At 38.8% G+C, this 17,895-nt stretch overlaps 1 protein-coding gene and 1 long non-coding RNA gene across 2 annotated transcripts in view; both read left to right on the top strand.

The window, feature by feature from the left end:
• The window catches only part of ATP10D (ATPase phospholipid transporting 10D (putative)), a 30,170-nt gene extending 17,241 nt beyond the window's left edge, over window positions 1–12,929 (top strand). Inside the window, exons 12-22 of the mRNA XM_068188403.1 lie at window positions 26–132; window positions 998–1,124; window positions 2,275–2,459; window positions 3,603–3,912; window positions 4,488–4,564; window positions 5,099–5,224; window positions 5,622–5,822; window positions 8,467–8,547; window positions 8,790–8,894; window positions 10,196–10,383; window positions 12,383–12,929. Of these exons, the coding sequence (XP_068044504.1) occupies window positions 26–132; window positions 998–1,124; window positions 2,275–2,459; window positions 3,603–3,912; window positions 4,488–4,564; window positions 5,099–5,224; window positions 5,622–5,822; window positions 8,467–8,547; window positions 8,790–8,894; window positions 10,196–10,383; window positions 12,383–12,740 (1,865 nt within the window). The 3' untranslated portion in view covers window positions 12,741–12,929. The remainder of the gene's footprint in view (window positions 1–25; window positions 133–997; window positions 1,125–2,274; window positions 2,460–3,602; window positions 3,913–4,487; window positions 4,565–5,098; window positions 5,225–5,621; window positions 5,823–8,466; window positions 8,548–8,789; window positions 8,895–10,195; window positions 10,384–12,382) is intronic.
• Window positions 12,930–12,992: 63 nt separating this feature from the next.
• Window positions 12,993–14,117, top strand: LOC137472898 (uncharacterized). The gene is made up of 2 exons (XR_010998472.1): window positions 12,993–13,184; window positions 13,530–14,117. It is a non-coding gene; the product is annotated as an uncharacterized lncRNA (long non-coding RNA).
• Window positions 14,118–17,895: the final 3,778 nt, after the last annotated feature.

Genomic DNA, 17,895 nt, shown 5'->3' with positions numbered 1-17,895 from the left:
GCTTTCTCTTCTTTTTGTGTGATAGCACATACTCGTAATTCTGAAATCGAAAAGAAGATTAAAGAGAAAACTCAGCTGCATTTGAATGATTATGCCAGAAGAGGACTGCGCACTCTTTGTATTGCTAAGAAGGTATTTATTTTAATATATATTTTGAAGAATGTTTGCAGTCTGTGACCAGCCTCAGTGGCATCACCAACAGAGCAAACATTACGTCTTCTAAACAGATTCTTCTATTGTCACATTTTTTTATCCTGTTGTTCTTTTAGGAGGAATTTGTAAGAAAACCCAGATCAATTCCTGACATCTGTTAGACTGCCATTGTTGTCAGTTTAGGATGCCAAGCATCATAACATCCTAATTTTAAAATAGGGATTGTCAAATAGCCATATGTTTTTTAGGAGTGATAAGCAGGTCTCCTTGTATGAATCTTACCCTGGGTAGAATTCAAGACACAAAAAAGAGATTAAGTTACACTTGTTTTATTGGGTTTCACAAACAGTTTGCAATGTTACAAGCTGTGGATGCACAACTGAAGTGATGTTTTGAGATTCCGTTTTCAATTCAAAGCTGCTTGGAAGTAAAATTCCATAGCGATTGAAACGGGCGAGAAGCCTTTTGACAAAGCTTTATGCAAGTGAAAGCACAGGCTGTGTAGCGGCTGTGCAGTGGGTCTGCGGCAGTGTCAGCGCTGCAGATGAGCAGCAGTAGGGACAGTGCACTGTGCCCATTGCCCTGCCTGCCTTCCATCTAAATGGAAATCTGTCAGGCAGCCCCAAGAACCTGTGGGGTGCCAATGAGTAGCCTGGCAAAGTAATCTAACACTCTGAACATTTTACTAAATCCATGGACATCCTGGAGCATGTAAGCAATGCACTGCCTGGGGCTGCACTTGTAGGTTGGAGATGTGGACAGCAGAAGTAACCATGAGAACACTTTTGATGCACTGTTGAAAACCCAGTATAGATACATGCCTATGTTTTCCCTCCCTGTGTAGGTGATGAGTGATGCAGAATATGCAGAGTGGTTAAATCATCGTTTTTTAGCAGAAACCAGCATTGACAATAGGGAGGACCTGCTGCTTGAATCTGCCATGAGGCTTGAGACTAATCTAACTTTGCTTGGTAGGTAGAAAATACTGTAACTCCCAGGTAAATGCCTATGATGTTCATAATTGGAATTTGCTTGCAGAAAGCTTTGCTTTGCTTACAATCTGTGTAACACAGAGCTTTCTACAGACTTAGAATTTATCGTTACTCCTGAATTTTCATAAATCTCAGTGATAAGTTTGTACTAGTTGTAAAGCACACTGAAGACAGATGGTGTTCTCCTGTTGTTTGTAAAAATCTACTGTTGTGGGTTTTTTTATGTTTCTTTTATTGTTAATATTGTGTATTTTTCTATCTTCACTAGAGTTTTTAAATGTAATTATAACAAACACATGAAATGATAGTAACAAGTCACAGGCCTGCCTGTGCAAATACTCAGAGATACCCCATTTCTGGGCATATTTTCTATCAGTGTTGCATTCGTGGCACAGCAGGTGTACTTGTGCTGTGTTCTTCTGTAATAACATGGAGAGAGGAAGTCAGGCATGCTTCTGCCAGAACCTTTCATTTGAAGGTCATTCAGCTGTGCAGAAATGAAACAAAAATGTTTGCTGTAGGTGTGAAAGGTAAACTGCAGGCAGTCTGGGATAATCATTTTAGAGAACTGCCCAGCAAATAACATTTGGAAAACAAAATGCAAAGATCTGACTATGGTGGTAAAGGTAGCTCATGCTAGAAGCTGAAGAGAGACAGATCCTGTTGTTTAAAGGGTGCTCCTTCTCTCATTTTGTGTCATTTGTTAGTGTAAATGCCATAAATCTTGATAATAAAGGAATTCTGGGATCACTGGCTTCATTTTCTGGAGAGAAGCCAGAGAAGGGCTGCAAACTGATTCTTTTTTAAGGGTATACAGGTACCCTTGGCCACTAAAGCCAACAGAGAGAAGCCAAGCTGCTTTGGAGACCTGCTGTCTTGCAGGTTCGTATCTCTGGTGTGACACTAAGCAATATGGGTTGGCCCTAACATTAAATGGAAGTGAAAATAAGGAGGTTAAACAACTTCATACTGCCAAGGTGCTTTCTTTCAGGAAATTACAAGCACATCATGGTAGCATGTCTGTTGTGGGATGTGGGTACAGAGAGAAAACCAGCTCGTCCTGTTACTCTTGAAGCATTTTGGTTTTGGAAATACAGCAGCACTAATATTTCTGCTTGTCTAAATGAAGGTGCCACTGGCATTGAAGATCGCCTGCAGGAGGGTGTTCCAGACACAATACAGGCTTTACGGAAAGCTGGAATAAAAATATGGATGTTGACAGGTGACAAGAGAGAGACAGCTGTCAACATTGCCTATGCTTGTAAACTGCTGGAACCAGAGGACAGAATCTTCACTCTTAAATCACAGAGTAGGGTGAGTAGAAAAGTAGATTTTCTTCTCTGCTGAAAAATTCAATAAGATTAGTCCATGGGACAATACAGAAAAGCAAATGTTGTTTGCTTGGGAAATCAAAGAACATTTGCTTTTCTGTATTTTCTTCCTTGTGGGTAAAATATGAAATCCTTTCTATGTATGTAACATCTGTTTCTTTATATACAGTCCCTACATTATGATTAATTATTTTAATTGAATAAACTTCTTCATTTCTCTCTGTGGTAAGCTAAGGAGTTGACATGGCCTCAGGTTTAGAGGATTGTTCTAAGACCTTTAATTTTCCTTTTTTTCTTTGCTTATATATGTCTTAAGAAATACAATTTGTATATGCCATAAAAGAATTAACTGTGGGGAAAATAAAGTGAAAAAATAAAGGTTTTTTAGTCCAATTGTATTTGAGAAAAGCTTGGAGTTTGATTTGTGCCAACATTTTCCTTTTACTCTGCTGGGAAATAAGTGTCTATCTTGACAGTGAGAACTAAGCCTCTTTTGAAGAAGTGCTCTTCCTCCCTCTAACTAGGCTTAGAAATAAAAAACAGGATTTGATTCTTTTGCATTTCAAAGTAAAATGATAAGAAGATTTAAGAAGATGTATTTTCTTCTATGTTGCATGTGCTTTACATATATTGATACCACAAACATTTTGAGCTTCTTATATTGATTCTGATAAGATAAAACATTCCACAAGTCCAGTTCTTCAGTTATTCATGGCAGCTCACCTGTAATGCGATATGAAGTGCACTTTTGGCTCTGCATGCCAGACAAAAGAAACACAGAGAGCAAAAGTTGTATCAAAGCTGTATTTATATTACAGAATCATTAAGGGTTGCTTTTCCTGCTAGACTGTAAAGGTTTTCTGGCTTGCATAGGTTTTTTCTCTTCTCTTAATACAATACACAAGAAAATTTGCTAAAGCAAAGTTTATCATAGACACTTGCATTAACAACAGTCTGCATCCTTTGTGATTTTAAAGGGGTATTCAGCCTCATGTCTGAGCCTTTCAAGATGAATACTATACAAGGACAGCATTTGATGTTTTCCCCATATATATTTTATGAATTGAAAAGGGAGGCAGAGTACAAACAATATTTCATAAGATGCCTTTCTCTTGTCTTTTATTAGGATGCCTGTGCTTTGGCAATGAGCAAAATTTTAGAAGACATCCAGAATAATACTTCTGTCAAAAAAAAACACAGTGACAAACTTGGAAATGTCTCTGCAAGTCCCTCCACCCAAGCTAAAGGGTTCAATTCCGGCCTGGTTATTGATGGAAGGACTTTAGAACATGTCCTTCACGACAGCCTACAGAATATTTTCTTGGAACTCACAGAAAAATGTCGGGCTGTAGTCTGTTGCCAAGCCACACCACTGCAGAAGAGTGTCCTAGTCAAACTGGTGCGAAGTAAGCTAAAGGCAATGACATTAGCTGTAGGTGAGTCTTGTGGTTATCCTCCTTTCTCTGAAAAGAAGTAAAAGCCAGTTTCTTCTCTCATATATTTTGCTAATGTCTGTCACAAATATTATTTTATGAGCAAGATAATCCTTTGAATTGTAGCTGTCTCTGACATGAGATGATGTTTGTCTTCTGAAGTAGCAAATTTAGTCCATAAACTTATGTCAGTATAAAGCAGTAAGAACAGCATCAGTCATACCATTCTTATGTAACATACAAAGCAGCAAGTAAGAGCTTTTTTCTTTCTATCATAACCCCCCAAAATTCGGAGGCAGAGGGGAGATGACTGGCTGTGATTTAAAGCACCTATATTTTGTGCAGCATGCCAGCTAAATTCTGACAAAAGGAACATCTATTATCTATTTGGAGAACATAGCTCAGTTCAGGCAGGTGTTCCACTTACTAATCCTGTTTTCCTTAGTGTTTTTCAGTGTTGGCCATAAAAATGTATTTCTCTGAACTCTCTAGTGTTTGATATTTGTCTTTTCCTGACACCTCCATAGCAATGTCATAGCCAGCAAAGCTAGTTTTGATTTTTCTTCTTTTCTCTGTAGGTGATGGTGCCAATGATGTCAGTATGATCCAGGTGGCTGACACTGGTGTGGGAATATCTGGCCAGGAAGGCATGCAGGTAGTGTATCCAAAGACACCTGTAAATGATTTGCAACTGATTTAAATCAGTTCAGAGTGTACTCTGGAGACCCAATAGCACCATAGTCTGTTCCCTTACATGGGCAAGACTTTGCAGCCTGAGCTTCACACCCAGGCTTCAGCATTCCACCAGGAGCAATCAGAAGCTGAATGCTGCAGGTCAAGCTGCAAACAACAGTTTGCTGCCTGTCAGTGAGCTCCATATTACTCATATCATGCAGGGAAATAAGCAGCCTAAGTGTCAGTGTCAGTGATTTCTGTGCAGTGATTTATTGTGTGGTAATAATGATGACAGCCATATTCCTGTCTGTGCTGTGTTGGACTGAGCTCTGTGTGTTAGTTGTAAAGTCTTGTATGGAAGGGGATATGTGAGGGAGGATAACCTGGCAAGCACTATGTATACAAATCATAAATAAGAACTTCCAGTAGTGGGTAAGTTGCTTGGTTGGCAGTATCTGAAGCTTATTTTTAACAGTTTGGTTAAAGCATATCCTTTTCTTCGTGTGTGTTGCAGGCTGTGATGGCCAGTGACTTTGCAATCTCTCAATTTAGACACCTCAGGAAGCTGCTGCTTGTCCACGGTCACTGGTGTTACACTAGACTTACCAACATGGTGCTTTACTTCTTCTACAAGAATGTGGTATGTAGCTGTCCTATTCTAGGAGAATCACAGTTTACGTATTTTTGAGCACTGAAAGGTTTAGTGAGGCTTTATTTTCTTTTTTCTCTTCCTATTGTGAATGGTTTCCAAAAGCATGTGTCAAACAATTCAGTTTCCTATTTGCCTGCAGAGGCCAGAGGCTCTTATTATTCCTTGGACTGAATTTCCCACTCAAAGCTATTGTTTGATTTCATTAAACGGTGGGTGAGGGGCACTACTAATATGGTGGCAGCACGACTGTTTCAGCAAGTCACATCTGATTTTGAAATGTTTCCACAGATTACTTTAACCAGACCTAAGGCCTACCAGTTTTTCTCTTGTTTTTAAAGCATTTGTCAGTGGCTAAAATTTCATCATGTTGTCTTTGTCTTTTCAGACCTATGTGAATCTCCTGTTTTGGTACCAGTTTTTCTGCGGGTTTTCAGGCACATCAATGACTGACTATTGGATCTTGATTCTTTTCAATCTCCTTTTTACATCAGTGCCACCCATCATTTATGGTGTCTTGGACAAAGATGTATCTGCAGAGATACTCATGGAACTGCCACAACTTTACAAAATGAACCAGAAATCTGTGGTAGGTTGCAGAGTGCTTGGTCTGAAGCAAATTGAAATGGTCAGCATTTGAGCCATTTCTGTCTTTCTTTTATGTTTCATCTCAGACAAACATTGTTTTAAATTACTTTCTCTGTTAGGAAGCATCTAGGCCTGTGCAATATGTGCACAAATAAAAACCTGTTTTTCAAAAGATATTTTAGGCTCTTTTCAGTAATAGACCCAATCTTCTCAGACATTTGGATGATAAAAGAAATTAAAGACTTCAGGTAAAGCAATGTACTAGACAAATATTGTTACCAGCATGTTTATTTCATTCATTGTGTCAGCTGTCAACATGCTTCCTCAAACTGGGATTTGTTTGAGCAAGATAAGGGCACTCTATATACTGACAAAGAACCAGATATAACTGACTCTATAACTGACAAAGAACCAGAGCAAATTCACTTCAAATAATCCTTAAAGAACTTCTGTCAGTCAGGGTACTTTTCACCTTACAGGTATGTTCTGAAATTTGCCTTCCCACCTGAAAATACTATACATCATACCTGGTCTATCAGTAACTTCTGTCCAAACATTTAGCACAGACAACCAAAGGGAGTGGGGGAGTAGGTTCTAAATCAAAATTATATAACTCAGTGGGGTTTTTCCTGGTTTTTTCTTTCCTTAGCATGAATTCTAGCATAATTTTAAATGTATGGTTCTAAAAATTTAATAATTGAAATAATATCTTTATTATCACAATTGAAGGCAGTGACGTACTTAGCCTGAGACAAAATAGGTACTAATAGTCCAGAGAGAGGAAACATTGACTACATGAGTCACCTAAAACTCAGTATTTTCATTATGATCAGATCCTACAATATCATTAGAAGGCATTTCTTTACCAAGAGGATGGTAATACATTGGAGCAGACTCTTAAAGATGTGGTCAATGCCCCAAGTCTTTCAGTGTTAAGGAGGCATTTGCACAATGCCCTTAATACCATGCTTGAACTTTTGGTCAGCCCTGAAGTGGTCAGATAATCCCTTCCAACTATTTTTTTTTTCTGTTCTATTCTACTCTATTCTAACAAATACTACTAAAAAAAAAGAGCTACAATGTGTTGTGTACTAGTGTTGTCTCATTTATTATAACCTGGCAGAAGTTTAGGTCCAGTCTAGAGGGAAAGAAGGTTATACAGTGAATGGACAAATTGTTGTGCTTGTTTGTGGACTTTTTATATACGCTTAAATATTTTATATACGCTTAAATATACTTTTTATATACGCTTAAATATTCTTTTTATATACGCTTAAATATTTTATGTTGCTTGGTTTGCACTATTTTTGAAAAACAAAGTATTCTTTTGGTACTAATCCAAACCTGCGTAGTTTAGCTTGAGCAGTTCTGTGCTTTGTCAAAGAAGTTTGATTAAGTAAATGTTGCAAGGCCTCATTATTTGTTTTGATCTTCAGGATATATACAATACAGTGATCTGAGCTGAGATGAAGGTTTTGAAGCAACATAATCAGAATTACTGCATTATATATTTTCTTCTTTCCCTTTTTATTCTGTTATCTTCTGTGATTTTTTCCATCTTTTGTCCATCCCATAATTCCTTGCTCTGTGGTTGGAGTTACTATAATTTCCTTTCTTGCATGGAAGCACATGGAAATAATTACTTGGACTTAGATACAGTATAGAAAAAAGATAAATGCTTTAAAAGATGCAATATCACAATATTGCACCATGACATCATGAGTGTACAGCTTTGTATAAACCATAAAAAATAATGGAACAGTAAATGGGATTCATCTTCAGTAGTTTAAAGCACTTTCCTGAAAGGCAAATAAATTTCCCACATCACCTGCAGACAGCGGTTCAGTTCTTAAAAGGGCTGAATGGCTCTTTGGAAAAACCCATCTCTCCACTAATCATAGAGGACATCCTGGATGACTGGACTTCTCACCTATGTGTCTCACTTCAGTGCCTGAAGGAATGGGACACAGCTGAGCCAGAGCATAGGCAACTATGGTTTCCCTGGTGGTTGATCTGTCATAGCAGTCTGCTGCTGCTGAGGGAGGAAGTCTTATTCCCTTCTCCCTTTTTTTCTTCCTGTTCCCTCTTCATCCATATAGTTAAACTGTTTTCCTAGTGCCAGCTCAGTTTTCCCATCAGGTTCTCCCAGGAGTTGATTTAACTCACTTAAAGAGCAATGTGTTATTCCAGCAGAAAAGTGAGTTGATTTCTCCCATCTGATGAGCTAAATTAGCTCACGGAGGAGTCCCATACGCACAGAGGAGTCAAACAGCACACATAACAAAAAGGGATGGAGATAGAAGAAGGCGGGACTTGGTATTCAGTAAGCTGCAGGGTACTTCCCTGTCTATCGGCACCCTCTCCTCCTTAGGACTCGGCTGAAGCTCTGCTACATCTGTCCTGATAGGAACAGCTGCAAGATTAGAGTTCCCAGAGCTGGCTGCTGATTTAAATACTAACAGTTAGCTATATGTGTGGAGGGAGATCTTGAGATCTTTGTTCTAATAACTGTAACAGAAAAGATGCCTATTTCACTTGGAAACTAACTAGAATTACTTCTGCAGATAATCTTTCCCCAAATCCAAATTAATGCTGGTTAAGGAGGCAGCAATTTGTTACAATGCCATTATGTTTTTCTCTTACAGGCTTACTTGCCTTCAGCTTTCTGGATAACCTTGATGGATGCTTTTTACCAAAGCCTCGTTTGCTTTTTTGTGCCTTACTTTGTAAGTGCTGGCTATAAAATATATTTATGCATTTTGACTTACTTAAAACCTAAGTAAATTAGAGAATAGAATGAAGTATTTGATTTTTACTTCTTTGTATATGAATGTATACTAAGATTATCATTGGAACAGAACTGAACTCTGTGTGTGCAAATATGTATGGTATTGAAATTATTCATGCCACTTCATGTTAGGACTATGCATAAAGAATATTTGATGCTGACCACTGTGTTCCTTTACAGACTTACTGTGGCTCAGACATAGATATTTTTTCTTTTGGAAACCCCATAAACACAGCAGCACTCTTCATAATGCTGTTTCACCTTCTCATTGAGTGCAAGTCTGTGGTGAGTATTTTGTTTCCCAAAGGGTATATTCCTTACAGAGTATGTGCATACAGCTTTCAGTAAAATTAAAGGGAAGAAAGGTCTTCAAATACAAAACAGAATAAGTATAAAAGGGTCAAATAAATATTGTATTTATTTTATCAGGTGAGTTCTCCTAATGCATCTGTTATTGGAACCAATAGAAATACAACTAAAATTAACACAACTTGGCCTCAGAATTATTTTTAAATAGTAAAATTATCCTACTGCCTTTTAAGGTAGGGTGGTTTGGGGGATGTTGGTTCAGTTTTGCAAATGGTAAAAATCCACCAGTGATCTGCTGAAACTTCCTTAGTTTGCAAAGTTTGCATCTCAAAGACAACAGTGTAAATTGCTGATTTTGAATGCTTGGAATTGATGATCTTCTCTGTGACCAGGATAAACAGTACAGAGGTCTATTTTGATGCCAGAACTGGAAAACCAATGTGCTAAGAAACATTATTTCAGTTTTCAAGTCTGCACAAGCTAAAGCATCTGCCTTAGCTTGGATATATTTAGAGCCCTTGCAAGGGTAATACTTGGAGTTTTGGCTTAAAGAAAATATAATAATGGGTATAGTAGAAGGACATTTATTAATGGGTTTTGCTTTTTCTTTGTCTTTTTAGAAGATTTTTAGGATTGTTTTATAATGGATGAAATTTCAAGTTGTGATTCAGTTTTTTCACTGTTCTTTTGGGAGTATGACAGCCATAATTAAAATGTTTTTACTGAGAACATACATATAGCATGAGTGTATTCACACTCTCAACTAGAGAACCTTACTTAAATGTGTTTTATTTGGCATTTTTAATGTTGGCAAGCTGTCAGACCAGTAACAATGTTGTTTTTTTAGTAGCTGTTATAGCTATTTAGCTATTCTGTAAAATTACATTATAGAAAGGTAACCAGTGTCTCAAGTAAGATATATAAAGGTGGTGTCATGTGAAGATCTCATCTTCATTTTCTTGAGAAAGCTTTCTGTGCTGCCAGTGGATAAGGTGGTAATCTGAGGCAAATGTCTTTCACAAAAGAATAAAAAGCTATGAATTTATGACAATTTAAAAAAATTAAATGTCTGGAACACCTGTATACTGTAGAAAGAAGGCTCCATTCTTTCTGGACTGTTTTGTATGAAATTAGGAATATTATCTGAACAGATGTATCCTCTGTTACATTCAACAGCTGCCCTTGGAGGAAAAGCGTGCACGATCATGCAAATACAGATGTAACAGTCTTTCTGTTTTACAGCTTAAATCTTACTTCTTTCCTTTTCTGAATTGCAGACGTGGATACATACAGTAGTTATAGTTGGCAGCATCCTGTTTTACTTTGTGTTCACTCTGGCTATTGGAGCAACCTGCAAAACCCACAACCCACGATCAGATTTTTACTGGATCATGGAAAAGCACATGACAGACCCAGTATTTTACTTAGTTTGCCTCCTGACTACTTGCATTGCTCTGCTGCCCAGGTGAGTTTCTGTTTTATAATTGTAGATCCCTGCTGTTACCAAAATTAGTTTTCTGTGAGTCTGTGATGTTATGAAACTCTGGCTAGAGGTCTTTCCTCCCTAGTATCCCCTAATAAAAATGAAAATTTCATGACTCTATTTGACCAAGCTATGTGAGGACAACTCTTTAGTGCCATTTAGTTCTCCAGGTAAATTTCAGCAATAAAAATCTTCTTTTTTGACTTATATAATATTAAATATTATCTTTGGTGGGCAAAGAAACAGTAATTTTTGTATCACAGAGTTCATAATTTATATACAAATCAGTTAAAGTAGTGATCAAAGTTGGACATGTACTATATATAGACAAAGAAATACAGTGCTTAGTCTGTGTTAGTTTGTGAAATGATTTTCTGTTTGAAATTTATGTCATGAATATGTACAAGAGTATTTAGAGTGAAGAATGCATGTCCAGGCTTCTTTGTGGGGTGGAAACATACTGACTAGATTCACAAGGGGTCAGGATAATTTTTTGTCTTACTGAAGTTCAAGTTTAATAATTCATTCACCCTGGAAGGGCCGTAATATTGGGTGGAGGTGGAAGACTGTAACGTGCTGAGCAGGGAGACACCTGAGTGAGCCAACAAAGCAAAACAAACCATGTGAAAACCAGTGGAAGAGACTTCATCAAACCTTCTGTTTAGCTTTCTTTAGTAGCCACAGCTATCTTCATTTCACTGCCTGAGTGTGAACTCAAGTCTGTAGCCTACTAGTGAAGTGCCTCCAGTGCTAATTACTCATTATTCTGTGTTGTCTCTTTCTTTCCCTCTTACATAATTTCAGAAAGAATGAGACTTGAAATTGAATTGCACAGACAGATACTGAGAAGAGTTGAGGAGAAGTGCTGTTGCCTGCTCACCTGATGTCATTTAATATCATTAGACACAATCTGAGCACACTTTCTGGATCAAGTGCTGTAGTACAGCATAAGTTATCAGTCCTGCCAGCAGGAAAAGCTGGCAAAACCATGCCTGTAGATGCCTGCAATGGCCACTAAGTCTTAAGTCCAGTTTGAACGTGTCTGATCTGTGTCTTAAGCATGTCATCAAGACTTTTACTGCACTCACTGGGGATTATGACTGATTTGATCTGACCTGACTGATGGCTTTGGTTCACACTTCAGCAGAATGACAAACCATGAGGTGCAAGAAACACATGGCTTTCTGTCCCAGCTCTCAGCTTGGTTCAGGTGGTGACAACAGAGCCTTTTCTTTCACACACAGTAAATCTCCCCTACGTGACAAATTAATAGATAAAGACTGTTCTGGGACCTTTTGGTAGGTCTGTAGAGAGCCAAGGTAGGATAAAGGTTTCAGCTTGGTGGCTACTTCCAATGTATGGCTTTTGAATTTTGAAGACAACAGTGGTTTTCATGGTGAATTAAAGGCAAACTCTTAGAAATTCCTTAAGTCATAAGTACGCTCCCTGTGTCAATACCTCAAAAGACTTATAGCTGTTGTGGCTAATTTCAGCTTTTCTACTGCAGTTATTTGAAGCAGAAGTACCTGTTATGGGACTACTGCTGTCACATGTATGTTTTTTTTCCATGTTTATTTCTGATATGATCCTTTGTATGGTGCTGAAAAACCCCCACTCAGGGGCATTGTGAAGCCAGGGGCTCCTCTGCAGCTTCTAGTGTAAGGGAATGAGATTGGGGCTTTCATTGGAGGTTTAAAGGAGAAGTTCTTTTATGGAGGGACAGATGTTGGATGCCCTGTTGCCTGAAAATTCACTGCAAAAATCTGTGATTAAATCCATCCTAAGTTGGCAGTTAGGTCAGTTCTAATATCACAGAATTACAGAATGGCCTGGGTTGGAAGAGACCTTAAAGATCATCTAGTTCTAGTCCAAGAACTAGGCTTCATGGTTATTTGAATGGTGCTTAGTTTCCTTTAGTCACTGGAAACAGTTTTGGGCTTTCTTTTAAACAGCTTATTTGTAACTGTGTTTATTTTTGTAGATATTTGATAAGAGTTCTCCAAGGAACATTGTTTCCATCTCCGGTGTTGAGAGCCAAGTGCCTTGTCAGACTGTCCCCCGAGGAGCAGAGGAAAGAAATTAAGAGATGGAAAGATGAGTGTAATGTGAATTATAGGGTGGAGCTCCAAGCTACTTCTGCGCCTTCCAGCTCAGCTGCAGGTGCTTTATCAGAGGAAGAAAGCACTGACAGTATTTTGCCAGCATCTAAAACACCTTTTCAGACCTGTTCAAGAGATGGGTTATTAAAGAACACCTCCTTCTTACCAGACATTCAGGATGAGTCTGGGAGTACAAGTGGCTTCAACTCTGAAAAGACTGAATTTACCAAAGGAAACTAATACATTTACATTTGGTGGCAATAGATCATGTGCTGAAGTCTCTGTGTGTGCCTCTGAAAAGGGCAGCAGTGCTGTATCTCTAGCACATAGAGCAATTTTGAGTTCTAATTTGTGTGAAGAAGATGCTTTATTGTATTTTACAAAGTTGGAATACTAGCTGGTTAAATGCAGGAATAGTAACTGCTGATTTATGCCAAGCTGTGGTTGTGTTTTCTGCAGCCAAGGTAGATGGCTGAACAAACAGCTTTTCCTTAAAAGCTTGTTTATAAGACTTTCCCATAATTTATTAGGATGTTCAAGGTCTAAATGTCTGGATTATTTTTTATATTTCTTCATACAGGAGACTTTGCATACTGCTTATTTCTTGTATGCAACATTGCGTAACACCTCGTGGTGTTATGAACAGGACATTGCATGAATGTGGATTTGCAGAATCCAGTTCAGGTAAGTTCAGCCTGCTCCCTTACACTGCTGCCCTAGAATCCTGGTATGCCTTGGGATTCACCACTTGCTGAAGTATGAAGCAAGCAACAGGGCTGGGGTGTGGTGTTACTGGTTGACTTGTTTCAAGACTTTATTACATGTAGTAGTGTGTGTAAACAGTAATTTATGTAACTACTGTGGTCCAGTTTGTTCACCAGGTTATTGCATGGGCCATCTCACTGATGGACAAACACCATTTTAACCATAAGAGAGAAGCCCAAAGGAGACACATATAACATTTCTCCCTCACCTTCCTCTTCACATAAAGAGCAAATCCTTAGTGCAGCCTTTTCTTTTCCATGACAGTTCATCCTCCTGCTGTATCACTCCATTTTGACTCCATATGCCATTTCATGCTATCTGCAACCTAAAGGACTTCTTTCCCACCTCACCCAATTCAGATGTTGGCTGGCTGTCTTTTCTCTAAACTACCTCATGCCTGTACTGCAAAATTGTCTGCCAGCAGCAGTGAGGAGCTCCAGTCTGTCTTCAGGCCTTCCCTTACAAATAGCAGCTTCTAGCTGATAACATTACTCTCAGGTGTTTTTACATTCCTCCAGGCTTTTATAATAATCAGTTTAAGTGTCTCTAAAGGCTGCTCAAAAGAAGGCATCTTGCATTGCATGTCTCACATTTGAGTGCTGTTGCTTATCTGTCTCCAAGATAGATGAGTCCTGCCCTCTGCCAGTTTCCCACTGCTCACACACTGCACAAAAAGTGGCTGAGGTGCATGTGGCAACTTCTAGATGCCAGACTCTCTAAAATATTGCCTCTTTTTTACTTCCCTTCCCAAAAAGTTACATGGACAATTTAGAGAGGAACTTAGGAAATCTGTTTGCATTCACTAGCATCTGTTGAAATAAACAGTTTCCTCAAACTGTAGCTGTTAATGAATTATTAGTGCTGAGCCCATTTTGTGGTTCTGTTACTTTGTAAAAGTTTCTGCTTTCAAATTGCCAAGATTTGTGTGTTTATTTTTAGGCGCCATGTTTTGGGCAAGGGCTCTGCTTTCCAATTGAACCATAAGCTTTCCACATCAGTGATCAACATTACATATTCCACATCTTTTAAGATCTCTGAAAGAATTTAAACAAACGCTGTGAGGTCTGGACAGCTGCTGCTATACAGGGCAGATATTGAGGGCATGCTGAGTTCATTCAAATGCCAGTCACCACATGTTACCAAATGTTTAAAACAGCTCTGTGTTCAAAAGGTAGAGTGTAATTAGGACTGACTCTCTCCCTAATTTAAGTGAGGAGAAAAAGAGAAAATACACTCTTTATTTAGCCTGTAGAAGAAAAGTAGTGGAAGGAGAAAGTGATGACATCCATTTCTGATTTTTTTTTTTTTTTTTTTTTTTTTAGTTTGGTTCAACATATGACAAAATGTTTTCTTAAGTTCTAACATAAAGTTACTGAAGACCTTTGAAGTAATGGCAGATACTCAAATTCCAAGAGATCAAGGTGGTTGAGTTACTTTTTCAGATGTTTATCTGTAACATCCTTCTTGCTGTGGGGGGGCACCTTGCCATGAGTGTACTCCAGGTTTCCCAAGTGAAACATCTCAGCTTTCTTGACAAGAAATAGGAGCTGCAAGGTTGCAGAACAGTCAGCAGGTTGTGCAGGGAAACAAGCTGGTACTGGGGCAGAATCATACAGGAAGAGAGTTACTGGGATGAAGTGAAATCATCTACTCTGCTCCACAGCCCCAAGGCAGGCTCAGCTCCACCCTTGACTTTCCTGGCAGATGTTACCCCGCTGTAAAAAGCTCCAGAGAAACAGGCAGTGCTTTCCTCCCCTCAAAATCAAATATTGTTTTTGTTTTAATTATCTGACCTGAATGTTTCTTCTGCACTTTAAATCCACAGCCTCTCTGCACTTGTGGCCACTCCTCCACAGAGAGGAGATTGGTCCATGTTTTACAAGTCTCTAACTCGATTACTGAGGTATGTTGAACTTTTATGGGGGAGCTCCAGCACTTCCAGTGACTTGAGGGAGTGCAGGCCTCAGCTCTGTCCCCCCTTTCTCTGTGAAAAAGAATTTGGGGACAACACCAGCCTGTGACCTGCCCTCTTGTTGCCTCTTCTGCAGAAGCAGAGCCTACCAGCAGATTTGACAGGTAGATGATCATTTAGTGTCAGGAATTTGCATTTTTTTCATACAAAAGCTGTAAGTATTCAGAGTAAGATCTTCCAAAACCTTCTCACTAAGCCATGGCATCAAAATAACTACATGAAGAAACATGAGTGGCAGCAGCTCCATGATGCCTCTGGGACATTTAAATTGCTATTATGTGACTCTTTACAAGCCCCATTACTCACATCTTGGTACAGTGAGGCTTTCAGGACACTGTTCCTCTCTGCTGAGATTGTAAGTGCTTTTGTACCACTTGAAGTAGCGAAAAATAACGTGTGTGTATTGCCTATTGGTACTCCATATTGCTTAAAACTGTCCTCTACAGTCTGTTTTATTAGAGAATTTCAGCAAGAAGTCTAGGTCATAATCTAAATGATCTGTTGGGTAAAACTTGTTTTGGGGGTTAGGTTTTTTTTTTTTTGGTGATTGTTAGTTTTTTTGGTACGGTGGTTTTGAAGTTGGGTTTGTTGTTTTGGTGTTTTTTGTGGTGGACAAACAGCAGAAATACCTGAGGGCATTTGCTGTGATTACTTACTGTCTTTTACTGAAGGAGAGATGAGGGTAGTGAGTCTTTAATAAAAGCTTAAAAATATTAATTGGCCATAACTAAAATACTGCCAAATGGAGGGTGGAAGCACATTGTGCTCCCTGTGCTTCTCAACAGTTCAATGTTCCCTTTATTATTTTTTTTTAGCACTGAAAATGTTACAACCACCTGCTTGCTTCGACACTCCTGCGCTTAGGCACAGCATGATCTGACTTTTCCATTTTGAAAATAAGCTTTTTGAGAGCATCTCACAGGTGCCTTCCACATGTCATGAAAGGAAACACAGCATTTACACTAATTTTAAAATAAATCGAAACAACTGCCTTCAACTGCCCCAAACTTTGCAGCTACATCTAGAACAGCCTTAACTCTGATTTTGATGTGAAGTATTTGATTTACAGACGAAAGTACATTTTAAATTTTTTTCTTTCACAGCTCTTGGCCAAGGCTAATGGGCAACTTCCCAATGTGACTGTCTTAACAACGTTCCCATAGTTGAGTTTCAGTGCGAGTTTTGCATTATTTGTTCCTGTTTTATTCTGGTTAAATTACTCTTGCCCTCATGGTCCTGGCTTCCTTATTGCAGTGGAAACATAAATTTTAACTGTTTTAAGATTCTGTCGGATTATTTTGATTTCAGCATGTGTACATGTTGAAATTCTGTGTACAACTTATAAGAGACTTTTCATTTAAAACTAACTGCATTCCAGAGCAAAATTACAGAACAAAATGTGTTCAGATTGCAGATTTGATTGCAGCTTGAGTTTTTCAGATTTCTAAGTTCAGAGTAGTTATTGGCAGCAGTATTCATAGTAATATTCTGTACTGTAAGCATACACACAGAAAAAACTAAAAGTTGTACAGTGGTAGTAGTGCCAGAATCTCCACAAGTATTGCAGTATTAACAGGGCTGCTAAAAAAAGCCAGCTAAGGATTCAGAAATGCCTTTTGAAGGCTATTTTTAGGCATTATTGCTAAAGTTACAACTTGTTACCTCCATATTATTGTTTAGTCTCTCTAAAGATTAAAACACATTTTCAACATAAGTTATTTGTAAAATGTTTGTAAATTTTTATTAGTACAACTAGAAAGAAACACGTTGGCTTGACTGAGTGGCATTGCTTCCATTTGGAGATAGAGCTGTGCTAGAAGCAAAACAAATATCACCTTACAATGAGGTACACACCTGTGAGACAAAATGCATAATTGTGATCATAGCCATTGTGTCAGCACACAGGAAAAGGCTTGATACAGTAGAAGGAGGAGCATGTTAGCCTATTTCATGTGCACACATAAAAAACCCAGTATAAAAATACATCTATAAAATTACAAATTTCTTTTTTACATGGAATGTTGTGTGAGACAGAGTCGTGGGAAAGGATAAGACCCAAGTGCTCCCTCCTAAAGCCATCTGGGATGGGGTTCAGCCTGGAATTTCTTCAGACTGATTCCATAGAGGACGGGGCTGGACCTTAAGCAGGACTCCCCCTCATTTCCTGGGAGGGACTGCTTGGAAACTAGTGGTAGGCCAAATCCAGGTAATTAAAGTGTGTAGTTACATGTTATCATTTGGTAATGCTGATATCTACTGAATGATTTTCTGTATTCTGGCGCTTTACAAAATTCAAAGCTGCTAACCGCTGACCATATCCGGTGGAGAGAAGCCAGGCTGGGTTGCTTATTCTGCAGCAGCACCTCTTTGGAAAACACACCTGGCCATAACCTGTCTTACACCAGCTAGCTGGCTCTAACAACCACTGGGTCACCTTCTCAGGGAACTCTTGAACCACCTCCAGGACTCAGAGCTTTTCTGCCCTACAGCCACAGAGATCCCAGCCCCAAAGGAAAGCTGAAGTGAGGACTGAGAACTCCAGCCTCCATATCCTTGAGGCAAGGACATCAATAAACTGCTTCAGCTGTAATCTACTTGCACTAGATAAACATGGTCACAGCTGCTTTCTCTCACTTACAGCTGGGGCAAGAAGAGTAT

Source organism: Anomalospiza imberbis, chromosome 4 (genome assembly GCF_031753505.1).
Source record: "Anomalospiza imberbis isolate Cuckoo-Finch-1a 21T00152 chromosome 4, ASM3175350v1, whole genome shotgun sequence".
NCBI lineage: Eukaryota > Metazoa > Chordata > Aves > Passeriformes > Viduidae > Anomalospiza > Anomalospiza imberbis.
The sequence above is the reverse complement of the archived record's forward strand: the minus strand, read 5'-3'. Positions and strand labels throughout refer to the sequence as shown.